We start from the raw sequence: 14,415 nt of genomic DNA, 5'->3' as shown, positions 1-14,415 counted from the left end.
ATTTTGTATCTATCCAAATATGTATATAAGCGGGCAGCATACACTCTGCTTCATCGTCTTTAAAGGAGATATTTAACATTGTTGCCTGTATTAGTAATCCTTTTCATGTGGGCAAGACAATATTGTATCCCAGCATGCCACCATGAATTAGTGTAGTGCTAGAACTCCCCATATTGTTGTTTTTTTTTTTAACCAGAAAAATAATTTGCCATTCCAGGAAACCTCCATGAGGGGTATAGTTTGTTCAATTTTGCTTTTTTGGGGTGCAGACTGGAGTAGGTGGTGAAGGTCAACCTATGGTTCCCAGACCTTCCCCAATAATCAGTCATCTTCTGTGATAGTTTCAGAGGTGCTCTCATGCTTCCATCCAAGGATAGACTGCATTTTCCTATCAAACAGTCAAGCCAATTTAATAATTTCTGTAGGTAATACTAGATGCCCATTCTTGCACATCCACTAACCCCAGTAGACAGTCTTAATGCCTCCCAGAACTTTTCTTTTTTTATTTCCCTAGAAGTGAAATATGCTAGACTATCTTTAAAGTTCACTGTCTGTAGGGTTTGCATATCCTTTTTCACAGTTAATATGACAACAGAAGCTGAATCTACATTTCCCAATATCCCAGGATCTGATCCCAGATTATCTTCTTATCCCAGATTATCTGGCAGTATAGATTCATCTAATTCAGTTCAAAGCAGATAATCTGGGATCAGATCCTGGGATATAGGCCAGTGTAGACCCAGCCAGGGATTCTTATACAATTGTGTGTTAGCCTGCCACTGTAGTGTACACACCTGTGAGCTTCCTTTGTTGCTTAGTAAGTGTTTGAGAACAGTTAACATGCTGTATATCGTATGAACAGACAGCATATACTCTGATTCAGATTCTTTAAAGTAACAATTAGGGCCCCTTCTACACTGCCATATAAAATCCAGATTATCTGCCTTGAACTGAACTATATGGCAGTGTAGACTTATATAATCCAGTTCAAAGCAGATAATCTAGATTGTCTACTTTGATAATATGGATTATATGGCAGTGTAGAAGGGGCTGTGATAGCTTACTTGACTAGGTTGAATACCCCTTGTCTGGAATTCTGAAATTGGAAATACTTGAAAATCCACATGGGTGGCTGAAATGGTGATAACTTTGCTTTCTGACGGTTCAATCCATACATATTTTGTTTCATGTATAAAAGTACCTTCAAGTTATGTGTATAAGGTCTATAGCAGTGGTTCCCAAACTTATTTGGCCTACCGCCCCCTTTCCAGAAAAAATATTACTCAGTGCCCCCTGGAAGGGGGTGTGTGGCTTAGAGGGGTGGCCGTGGCTCCTTCTCAAGAGGGCGGGGCTGAGCCTCTCCTCTAGTCCAAGATGCAGGGCAGGGAGGGAGAGGGGGAGGTGGGTGGGACCAGGATTGGGATGTGCGGAGTTACGAGCTCTGAGGCAGGGCTGAGCTTCTACCCCTGTCCTGTGGCGCCTGCCAGGACACAGGGGACTGGGCTAGAGGAGGGGACGGGGCTGAATCTCTATACCCTGCCCCCGTGTTCTAACAAGCGCCCCAGGGGAGGTATACAGAGGCTCAGCCCTGTCTTGCGCTCTTGGGGAGAGGCCCTGCTCCCTCCCCGCCCCACCCTCTAGTCCTAAAAGGCCTCTCAGGAGACGTATAGAGGCTCAGCCCTGTCTTGGGCTCTTGGAAGGAGGCCCACCCCCTTCCCTAGCTCCGCCCTCTGTGTCCCAACAAGAGCCTCAGGAGAGGTATAGATTCTCAGCCCTGTCTCAGGCTCTTGGGAAGAAGCCATGCCCACCCCTCTAGCTCCACCCCCTGTGTGTCCAAACAGGCACCTCAGGGGCTCAGCCCTGTCTCCAGCACTTGGGAAGAGGCCCTGCCCCTTCCCTGGCCCTGCCCCCACCCCAAATGGCCATCACTGCCCCTCTGGATCGCTGCAACGCCCACCAGGGGGCGGTAGCGCCCACTTTGGGAATCACTGGTCTATAGGAAACATTAATGAATTTCACATTTAGACTTGGATCCTATCTCCAAGATGTCTCATTATGTATACATATGCAAATATAGATATTCCAAAATATGAAAAAAATGACATCCAAAACACCTCTGGTCTGAAGAATTTTTGAAAAAAGAATAATCAACCTGTCCCTCTGTTGCAACGGAAAGTATATTACAGGGAGAAGTCCCTCTGAATTGTCCCTCCATCTCTCTGACATGACTGATTAATTAATACAGTAGAGTCTCGCTTATCCAACATAAACTGGCCAGCAGAACGTTGGATAAGCGAATATGTTGGATAATAAGGAGAGATTAAGGAAAAGCCTATTAAATATTAAAATAAGTTATGATTTTACAAATTAAGCACCAAAACATCATGTTATACAACAAATTTGACAGAAAAAGTAGTTCAATACATAGTTATGCTATGTAGTAATTACTGTATTTACGAATTTAGCACCAAAATATCATGATGTATTGAAAACATTGACTACAAAAATGTGTTGGATAATCCAGAACATTGGATAAGCAAGTGTTGGATAAGTGAGATTCTACTGTAATTGCATTACCAGAAGCCACTTCGGAATGTGGTTTGCCATTTTTAGGCAATGACCAGGATTTTCTGTCCTAATACAGAATTTGGTGGTTGAGGGGAATGCCTTAAGCTGGCAAATTGCTTGCCTCCCAAGAATATGAATTGTCATTTGGTGGCCCAGTACACCCAAGTATAATGGGGAGTCTAAAATTCTCGACTACATTCTGTCCATCCATGTTGCAGAGAAACAGAAAACACTCAGAAATTGAATTGAGTAGTTGTATAAGCTTACTCAGCATTGGTTTATTCCTTGGTATTTTTCTATCTTATGTACATAGACTGCTGAGTTGTTAAACTAATGAGGGCTATCAAGACAAATCTTGCTGTGCTTTTTTTCAAATTATCATTTACAAAACAAATGGAGATGGTTCTGTGTACTGCTTGTTTTAAAAGGATAAGACAAGAATATGTATGGGTAGCTGCTTGAGAGCATGGAAATTATCAACATGTGTTAATTTTAATAGCAATTTATGTCCATTAAATCCTTAAACAAAGTTGATCCAATGGACGTTGTCTCAGTATCTTTTTTGAGCATTGCAGACTGCATTGGTCAGAAATTCCTGCTCTCAAATTTAGTTTTTGAAATTCTGGAACATATATTTATATCTTTCTGAGTGGAAGGATTCTGCAGTTTTTCGACGATGCATAAACATTTCGAATTAAAAGTGATATCTTGATGTATCAAAATCAGATTTTTAAAACAATTATAATTGTGTTAAAATGAACTATTTGTACATGTATATGCATTACATTTCTGTTCTGTTTTGCATTGCATTTGCATGAATTACTTAGATTCCAACAGACAAACCTAGCAGAAGGAATCAAATGATGCCTTCTAATTATAGTACAGTAGAGTCTCACTTATCCAACATAAACGGGCCGGCAGAATTTTGGATAAGTGAATATGTTGGATAATAAGGAGAGAATAAGGAGAAGCCTATTAAACATCAAATTAGGTTATGATTTTACAAATTAAGCACCAAAACATCATGTTATACAACAAATTTGACAGAAAAAGTAGTTCAATATGCAGGAATGCTATGTTGTAATTACTGTATTTACGAATTTAGCACCAAAATAGCACGGTGTATTGAAAACATTGACCACAAAAATGTGTTGGATAATCCAGACCGTTGGATAAGTGAATGTTGGATAAGTGAGACTCTACTGTACTTGAAATCTTTGTCTTGTGAATTTTCCACAGTGAAAACATTATGATAAACTGTGTGTATATACTTTCCTGAAGTACAGTAATCATTTCTTCAGGGACAAATATTTTAGAACAGTTTGAAGTAATCAAAATGTATTTCCTAGACTGGTTCATAAAAAAAAAATAGTAAAGGTTGAAAGGGAAGTTCTTTGAGTAATAGATTATTTTGTACAAAAACATTTTAGACTTATCATATACAGAAAATCATTTCCACGCTGCTTTGTTTGTTGAAGGAATTCCTTGTGTTCTATAATTCCAGGATGTATTTTAGGGTTTCAGATGACATTGCATGCTCATATATTGTGTATGTCATAAACATAATAGATAAGAATGTACTCAATAAATCCTCTACTGTAGAGAAAAATTCTGTAATGGCAAAATGCTGGCTTTTGAATGTACAATACAAAAATTGTAAACTAGGAAAGTACACAAGATCACATAGTTCCACCAACCAATATAGAATTTGAAGCTAAAGTGTGCATGACAGATACCCATCCAACCTATGTTTAAAATATTCCAATGATGGAGAGTCCTCCACATTCTGAAACAGTCTGGTTTCAGTGTCAAAATGCCCTTACCACAGGAAAGTATTTAAACATTTATAGCTAGACTTTATGTTCTCGTAATTTGAATCTATTGGCCAAGTCCTAACCTTTGGAGCAGCAGAAAGCAATCCTGTGCCATGTTGGACATGAGATCCCTTCCTTCAAGACTTCTATAAAGATGTTGAACAACATGAGGCTCAGAATACAACTTTATAGAATCTACTTTGTAAATGTTCTGATAGTCTTAGGATTCAAATGGGTAATCAGAAATCCACTTAATAGTTATGTAATTGTGGGGGGGGGGGAGTAACCCATTTCAGCACGAGTTTCCACAAACCCTGGGAGTTCCCTTCCAGGATGGCTGATAGCATGAAGCCACCCCAAAGTCTCTGATTTAGCCCCCTAAAATTATTGAAATGATACCTGAGGAGATGGGAGGGGTGCCCCCCCCCACATCATTTTCTCATGCCAGGAGGATGCGAGGAGAGGCTCCATGGGAGCCGTGGCCCTTTTCAATAAGTTTTAGATGGTAAATCAGGGCCTGGGGGGGGAGGGGGTGGGTACCTTTCTGCATCTTTGGGCTCCAGGAGCTCAAAGGTGTTGAATAGCTGTGGAGACTGACCCCTGGGAAACCTGTGATGCATCCTGGGAGTTAGTACCCACAGGCCCAGCACCTCATTAGACCCGGATCTTTCATAAAGATCTGAATCTAATAAGGTGTTTAATTAATACAGAATAAACCAGGGAAACCTTGGTTTACTCCACATTAATTTGCTTTTACTAGAGGTATTGTTTGGATGTCTCTGGTAAAACCGAGGCAGGTCCCGCATTTTGGGCTTGTCTTAATGGGTCCCTAGTTTACATTTTATGAAGTTGTCAACAAGAATATAGTGGTTAGGTCATATCAAATAAATCCTTCCAAAATAAACCATACCGCACCAATGGTATCCCCTTGATCTACCAATCTGTCATCCTAACAACAATAAAAAACTATATAAGATTAGTGTATAATGACTTCAAAGAAGAAAAAAAACTCAAGTTGGAAATTACAAAAATATTTTTAAAGTGCCCACAGACTGTCTTGAATGTTTCCAGGTATTGGCATCAAATTGATTGGTCAGTAGTTGCTTGGGCTTTGTTTACTTCCTCTTTTTGAAGATAGAGCAGAGAAGCCAGATGCACAAGGGTAAAAGAAACCATGGAGGCCAAAGAGCCTGGCATGCAAGTGCATCTGAAACAGGATCAATGTCTAGTCAAAGGTTAGCACTCAATCTAGTAACTCAGCATCTTTTGTGTTGATGATTATACCAGTTTTCTGGGAAAGTTCAACTCATTTTCCCAAATTAGGCTGTGCTGAAGTCTGGCACAGTTGCACAGCTGGTTTACTTCCTGCTGCCTCTTTAGAGGACTCTTCTTCCAAATATGTATCATTCTCCTAATTCTTCTCAGGGAAGATGAATCCCTATTGTGTGTCCAGCCTTTTGTACACTTTTAACCTGAATTGGTCCTTGAGGAGGGCTAGTAGCAGTTGCCGCTACCACATTCTCACATCATACTAAATTCTCACATCCCAGGTTTCCTATTGGCTAAATAGGACTTCTCCAATTAAGGCATTACAACATGCCTGCTGTTTTTCTTTCTGGTTGATGCTGTTCTGGGGACTCCGGTTCACCTTTCTTGTGCATATCCAACTGCAGTCAGCATACTTTTGTTTTTCTATTATTATTATTATTATTACTATTATTATTATTATTATTATTATTATTATTATTATTATTATTATTATTGACATATTATTATTATTATTATTATTATTATTATTATTATTATTATTATTATTTATACCCCACTTTATCTTTTCCGCAGGAGACTCAAAGCGGCTTAACATAAAAGATTCGGCATACAATTTAAAATATACAAATATGCAAACATTAAAACAAGAATAAATATAAACAATGTTTTTCAATCCAGATGAACATTCTTGTAACTGTTACCAGCTTAAAGAGTAATATGTGATAGAAGCCTAATTTGATCACTATCAAATACTAAGTCAATACTTATTATCTGAAGCTTTGAGCATCATTTTTTGGAAGTTAACTCTACATTGCAATAGTCATTGAAGTTTGATTGTCTTCCCTGCAAGACTGGGGCATAATTTATGACAGACAATAAGTATGGGAATAATTAAACACATTGAAAATAGTTAACTTATATAAACATTTGGGTTATTGCTTTGAATGGTCACTATTCTTTTTTAGTTTGATAGATAATTCTAACTTCTTAGAATTTTCATGACCTTTACCTGTTTGCCTTCTTCCTCTGTTGACTTTTTGCTTTGAATATGGTTAGCTGAAAAGCCATGATATCAGCAGTCCTGTGTTATATATGTTATAACATTTTTAAGAAATCTAAAAATAAAAATAGTTATTGGAAAGTGTAAGAATACAATTGACACAGTTTTAATAGCTCCTGCAAAAGGAGATATGATAGTTAGTAAGGAATGTATTCTTTATCACCTTTTATCTCAAATTCAGTCACCTGCAGATCGATGTAAGAAAATCCATGCTGGAGATGAAGTGATTCAAGTTAACCACCAAACTGTGGTATGTATATTTGAATTCTGTATCACTTGAAGATGAAAGATGACTAGTTTATCAACAGCATGTTCAGTGTGTTTATTCACAATTTTGGTAGGATTTGCATGAGAGATTAAAAATACTATTTTTGTTATTTTTGCATATTCTAAGAAGAAAGACAGCATGAAAGGAAATGTTTGTAGGACTAACAAGCATTGCAATGCACATACTCCAGGTGTCTCTGCAGGTTTTGGGGGATAATTCTTCCATTCCTGTTCTACACAGGCAGGATTATTGAGTGTAACAAAATGCCTCTCTATCCCTTCCAACATAGCAATTAATTATGTCACTTCCTGTCACCCTTTTGGAAGGAAATTGAAGGTATACAGAGATATTTCAGGAAGCAGGAGAAGGCTTTTTGTGTATGTACACACATAGTGGAGAGCTTTTACAGTGCAGTGAAAATTTCCTGAAACCATGAAGTTTTTGGGGACTCTTTTGGGATTCTGGAGGCTGTATTGTGACTTTTAGGCCACACTTTTTCCAACCCAATACATGTTAATTTTGAATGTAGATTCTTGAATGTCTGTTATTTTAAAAGTATAAGGTTACTGGAGTCACTGTGATTACTATATATGTAGGGGACTATCTATGTACAGCAAACTATGTACATGAATAAATGATAAATTAAAAGGTCCTGTAGATGCTTGTTTTTGGTTTTGCTAAAGTTGATGGCCTGAAAAGGGCAAGTGATTTTTTAGGCTAGGAGAATAAAATTACTATCAGTTGATGTACATTGATAAACACACATAATTATCTGAGGAGAGGTAGGGAAGTAGCCTGATCAACTCAGGCCCCTTCTACATTGCCGTATAATCCACATTATCAAAGCAGATAATCCACAGTATCTGCTTTGAACTGGATTATATGAGTATACACTGACATATAATCCATTTCAAAGCATATAATATGTATTTTGCATGGCAGTGTAGAAGGGGCCTCACTAAAAATTAAAACATGCATCCTGGATAAGGCTTGGGGAATAGGGCAGGTTAAGCAGTTATAAAACATCCCCACCCCATTGTGTATATGGGGAAAGAAGAGGGCATATTTTCCTTTGGTGTCTCCATAAATACATTCATTCCCCCTATATTGCTATGCATGCTCATATTTGCTCTACATACTCATTCCTGAACCTGATCTCTAGTAGCATGCATTTCAGCATGATACTTATTTCCCCACTGCCCTGGTATTCAGTCCTGTTCCTAACACAAAATAGAGCTTCAGACTCCATTTGTCTACTTATTTGGCACTGTAGGTGAGAGACATCTCCAATTGCAAAATAACCCATATACCAGGGGTCCTCAAACTTTTAAAACAGAGGGCCAGTCCACAATCCTTCAGACTGTTGAGGGGCTGAATTATTATTTTGAAAGAAAAAAAACCAACAAATTCCTATGCACACTGCACATATCTTATTTGTAGTGAAAAACAACAACAATGAAAGAACAATACAATATTTAAAAATGAAACCAATTTTAACCAACATAAACCTATCAGGCTTTCAATAGGAAGTGTGGGTCTGATTCTGGCAAATGAGATAGTCAGGTTAATTAGGATTGTTGTTGTTGTTGTGTGTCTTCAAGTCATTTCAGACTCTGGGTGAGCCTAAGTCTAAAATTATTTATTTATTCATTTACTACATTTATTTATTACATTTATATCCCACCCTTCTCACCCCGAAGGGAACTCAGAGCAGCTGTATGTACATACAATATATTATATTATTAGCATAGCACAATATTAGCATTATATATTACTATATTGAACTATACCACTATACTGTATTATATGTAATATATAACATATAATTAATTTTATTATATAGTATTATTAGTATTATAGGATTAAAACTGATATAAAATATATTATAAATGAGGGCGGGGGGGCCAGGTATATGACCTTGGAGGGCCGGATCGGGCCCCGGGCCTTAGTTTGGGGACCCCTGGTATTATTATTAGTAATATATGATTAAAACTGATATAAATAAAATATTATATTATAAATGAGGGCGGGGGCCAGGTATATGACCTTGGAGGGCCGCATCTGGCCCCCGGGCCTTAGTTTGGGGACCCCTGCCATATACTGTGAATTTATAAAATCATCTCTTCCATAGCTAAAATGGAAGGACAGTTATATAATGTAGTGGAAGCATTATGACCTTCAATATGAAGTCAGTTAGATATTGTACCAAACCAAGGTCCCTTCTGCACTGCCATATAAAATCCAGATTATCTGCTTTGAACGGGATTATATGGCAATGTAAACTCACATAATCCAGTTTAAATCAGATATTGTCGATTATCTGCTTTGATAATTGGTTTATATGACAGTATAGAAGGAGCCCAAATCTCACTGTAATACAAGGGTCCTCAATTTTTTAAAGCAGGGACCGGTTCCCAGTTCCTCAGCCTGTTTGGGAGTCAAACTATAATTTGAAAAAAATATGAAAGGATTCCTATGCAAACTGCACATATCTTATTTGTAGTGCACAAAAACCTGAAAGAATGATAAAATATTTGAAATGAAGAAAAAAATTAACCAACATAAACTTACTAGTACGGTATTTCAGTGGGAAGTGTGGGCCTCCTTTTGGCTGATGAGATAGTCAAGTTTATTAGGATTGTTGTTGTTGTGTCCCTTCAAGTTGTTTCAGACTTAGGGTGATCCTAAGTCTAACGATTAGGGTGGGGGCGGATAAATGAAAGACTAGAGATACTGAACTTTTTGGAAATATAGTAAGATGGGGTATCATGGCATACATTTGCCTTCCCTTTCCATTAGGATTTCAGTATATGATTACAGTGTCCCTGCACTACTTTGCGGTTTGCTTTTCGTGGATTCGCTGTTTTACGGTTTTTCAATAAACACGAAAAGAATATAATAAACCATTAAAAATTATGATTTTTCCTTCCTTCCTCTCTCTTTCTCTTCTCCTTTCTTCCTAAGGAGAAGCTTAAGGAAGAAAGGAAGGAGAAGCCAAAGGGAGAGAAAAAGAGGCTGAAGCAGCTTCGTGAGATTGTAAACAACACAGTCAGACAGTATCAGTGAGATTGTAAAAAATCCTACTTCGCGGATTTTCACTTTTTGCAGGTGGTCTTGGAACATAACCCCTGTGATAAGTGAAGGAACACTGTATATGGTGAACAATGTTTTCCTGGAAGGATAGAAAATTATGTAGAAAAATATTAAATGAAATGAAGGTCTATGCTTTCAACTCACCTTAACTTATGGTGACCATGAATTTCATGAAATTCAAGAAATACTCCTCGATGGTTTTGCAGTACCAACCAGAGCTGCCCCTGTTTCCATGGTCAGACAGGACTTGGTGATTTTAGGTTAGGTGGTCCTGAATTAAATTACTAGGTGATGAAAAACCTTTGCTAAGGGAGCAAGTGAGATGTTCACTCTAATTATTTACATAGGGGAAAGACTTGTGTTGGTATGTGATAAAGAAGGTCTCACTGTGGGTGACATTGTGGATGACTATATATCTCAATTCACAAGTTAGTTATGTTTGTGGGCATTATTTTTTAACATAAATTTTGTTAACAGAAATAACATGGGAAGAATAAGGATAGGTTCATGGGAAGGGGGAAATCATTCCTGGACGCATTTTGGAAGAAGCTTTCAAGTGGTCTTTGATCCCTTCCAGACAGTCCCCAAAATGCGGAACTTGTTGGGCTTTTACTGCGGTGCCCAAATGACACCTCTGGTAAAAGTGAATTAATTCAGGACAAAGCAGATAAACTTTCTTTGTCCCAAATTAATTAGATTAATTAAATTAATTAGATACCTGGTAAGACCCAGATCTTTGGTAAGATCCAGGCCTTACCAGGTATGGGTCCAGTGTGGATTGGGCCCGGGGATTGCATCACGCGCGCCTACTCGCACATCATTTCTACACACCAGGAGGACTCCAGCAGTACCTCAATGCTGGTCTTTTAAGGACTTTTGAGGGGGGGGGGAGTTTGGGTGGCTGGGTGCCCTCCCAGTAGTTACCTGGAGGGCATCTAGACACACACACACACCCCGGGAAAGCCCAGATTTTAAAAATCCACTTTGTCATGGATTTTTCCCCTGTCTGGAAGGGCTCTTTATAAGGCTTCAGTATTTTGTTTGCTTATGCCAGGCTTACTTGACCTGACTGTTTCATTTTATATGTGCATATTTGTAGGTTTGAATAAAAAGTATCCTGAAACATGTTGAACAGGTCTTTCTTTTAAGGTGTAGAAACCTATCCCTATTCTTTGAATGTTATTTTTGCTTCTGGTACAAAATTTTCCAATAAACAAGCAGTGCTAAAGAACACATTAATATAACATCCTGATTTAACTCTGGTAGATATAAATGGCAGATCAGGCTTGTGCAGTCTATTTTTGCTATTGCTGGTTTTTACAAAAACAAAACAAAAACATTGAAGTCCAAATAGTGGCTGAGAGGCAGTGATTCCCATACTGAACTAACTTTTTAATATTTTCAGTGAGCCCTACACTGGAGTGATGTTCCTGTTATTTCTATCTCTGGTACCAAATTTTCTATTCAAGAAGTAATGTCAAAGAACATATCTACTTAGTTAACTGAGGTATCCCTGTACCAGCATTTTGGAAAGAGGAAGATGAGGAATACAGTATGGAAAAAGTACATGGTATCAGGAAGGGATTAAAGTGTTAGTAGGAAAGAGATGTTGGGAAAACCTGAATGAATCTGTGGAATTCTTTCAGTATGCACTAGCGAGTTTGTGATACATGTACTAGTTAACACACTGTAACCCTGCTTGGTCCAATTAATTATGAATTGTTGTGTGAGTTCCGTCATACAATCCCTTATGGATATTTTAATTGGAAACAGAAGCTCTAAAAACATTATTTTTGGAGATTTAGTAAGATTATATGTACTGTATTTTCACTTCATATTTTATGAGGAGAAACAGTATATCTAAATATTAGCAAGATGTGACTTGAATGTATTGTGCACTGCTGTATATTTTGAGATCTTTTGTTTAGCTCGTCTATATTTCCATAGCAATGGAGTGAAAAGAACAAAAGCTGAAAAAGTGTGATAACCCTGCAAGGTACCATGGCTCAAAGACTTATCTAGAGTAAACTCCATTGAACTTAATGAGACTTACTCTGAATAAACATGGATATGTTCTATTTAAAACCTTTTTTTCTTTTATGAAGATAGATGGACAATGAGGTTTTAACCCCATAGGGAAGTGTCCGCTTTAAGTAAAACAATTGGATATATGGTAACTAGATGTATGTGAAAACCAGAGTGGTGAAACGGAGCTTACAGGACTTGAACACAGACAGGATAGTTTACAAATTAACTAACCATAGCAGCAAATATGAAGAACGCAAGGTGAACCAATGTTCACCTCACAATACCAATTCACAGAACAAACTATATTCTCCCAGACCAAAAAAAAGATACATGTATGAGGAGCCCAAACTGGTAACTTGGATGTGGAGCAGCACAATTTTTGTAGATAGAAAAATCTAGGTTTACAGTCTGGATATAGTCTTTGTTTAGGAAGAGCATAGAAAGTTGTCTAATAATGAGAGAAAGGACTGACCTCTTCCTTGCCAAGGTCAGTATTATCAGATTAGCAGGGGCTTTCTAGGGCTTAAGACAAGGGCTTTCCTAGCCCTGCCTAGAGGTAATAAGGCTCTTTTCAGTGCAAAGGAAGTGTTTTATCACTGAAATACAGACCATTAAGGAAGACTGGGAAGACTCTTTCCTCAACATCTTGCATGACTTGGCAGTGTCTAAAGTGAAAATGTATTTTTAAAAATGTATTGTATTTTTCAAGGCAAATAACGTTTGCTTGAGATGTAAGTACATGTTAATTTTCAGAATTGTTGCAGGTGAGGGGGCAATTTAATGCTTCCTTCCCCAGCTAAGTTATAATTAAAAGGGGGGAGGTTCGGCTAAACTTGTGTGTGTGAAATGCACACATGTAACATGATGTCTAGTTTGGTACAGTGAGATCATCAGTGTATCATCATAGATCATCAGTTGGCTGGCTTGCAAATGAGCTATGTTGCCTTTTTATCATTGAGCCCTTGTCATCTCATTTAGTCAGATATCTCTCTCCCAACAATTAGCTTGACTATCTAGGTTTGGTCATTGCTGCCCTAGCACCTCTTTTTCTTGAGCTAAATAGCTATACCAGCATTTATTGGGGGCATTCCTGGCTAACCGTAACAAGTGCTTGCCCCTTTGTTAGAAAAACAAATGCTTAATGGTGTGATGTGTGGAGCTGTAGTTTAAATATCTATAATATGTATGCCCTGGTGGCACAGTATGTTAAAGCGCTGAGCTGCTGAATTTGCAGACCAAAAGGTCCCAGGTTCAAATCCCGGGAGCAGAATGAGCGCCCGCTGTTAGCCCCAGCTCCTGTCAACCTAGCAGTTCGAAAACATACAAATGTGAGTAGATCAATAGGTACCACTCCGGCGGGAAGGTAACAGCGCTCCATGCAGTCATGCCGGCCACATGACCTGGAGGTGTTTACGGACAATGCTGGCTCTTCGGCTTAGAAATGGCGATGAGCAGCAACCCCCAGAGTCGGTCACGACTGGACTTAACGTCAGGGGAAACCTTTACCTTTACCTTTAATATGTATGCAGTGTCTGGTGATTATTATGCTCCAGGATGTCAGACCTAATGTGGCCTGACCTCTCCCTGAAAATATTAATGTCCACCAGCCTATTGTCTTTCTGTACAGTAATACTTTGTTCTTATGTGTGGAAGACATGCCTCCAGTTTGATAGAGAAGAAAGGATTTCAGCTACTTAAACCCCATCTACACTCTCCATTTACTTAAACCCCATCTACACTCTTCAATATGGATTTGAAACTGCATTAAATCGTCAGTGCAGATGGAGCCTTAGTTAAAATAATTGAGAATATTGTTGGTGTCTGAAACAGATTTGCTAAGTGATATTAATAATGTGGGGAGTTTTGGCTTGTTCCCAGTTGAAATAAAAGAGCAGTTTCCTTTTGAAGTTTGGAGGAATGTTCTGAGAGAGTATGACTGGAAGGGTCTAAGAAGTATCTTGACAATAATCTGCTCTTCCTGTGTTTGTTCTGAGGCTGGATAGTTTCCTTTAAGTTTGATTCCCATCATCAAATGCATTTCTTGTGTATTTTAAGCATGCGGAATCTAAGGTTAGAAATGTGTCATGTTAAAGTTGTAGGGGTTTATCTTTAGGCTCTTATGTACTAATGTAAATGTGATAGCACTAGGAACAGAGTTATGTTAAATCCTGTACTGTATTCCATTTTGATGGTGCAGACAAAGGAAAAGAAATGGGTGCTCATCGGGTTTTTTTTATTTCCTCTCAGGTTTAATGGGACTGTTTTCACTTATACTAGTTCTGTTGCGAAAGCATTCTTATACCAACATTTGGAAA

The 14,415-nt window shown here is 38.2% G+C and overlaps 1 protein-coding gene across 6 annotated transcripts in view; it reads left to right on the top strand.

The window, feature by feature from the left end:
• Window positions 1-14,415, top strand: part of cnksr2 (connector enhancer of kinase suppressor of Ras 2) — a 205,540-nt gene that overhangs the window by 82,045 nt on the left and 109,080 nt on the right. For 4 of the 6 annotated variants that reach the window (XM_003218904.4, XM_008107310.3, XM_062977213.1 and 1 more), the window contains exon 8: window positions 6,893-6,961. The exons of the other annotated variants lie outside the window; for them this stretch is intronic. In XM_003218904.4, coding sequence (XP_003218952.1) covers window positions 6,893-6,961 — 69 coding nt within the window. The remainder of the gene's footprint in view (window positions 1-6,892; window positions 6,962-14,415) is intronic. 6 annotated transcript variants of the gene reach the window in all.

Source organism: Anolis carolinensis, chromosome 3, assembly GCF_035594765.1.
Source record: "Anolis carolinensis isolate JA03-04 chromosome 3, rAnoCar3.1.pri, whole genome shotgun sequence".
NCBI classification, from domain to species: domain Eukaryota; kingdom Metazoa; phylum Chordata; class Lepidosauria; order Squamata; family Dactyloidae; genus Anolis; species Anolis carolinensis.
The sequence above is the reverse complement of the archived record's forward strand: the minus strand, read 5'-3'. Positions and strand labels throughout refer to the sequence as shown.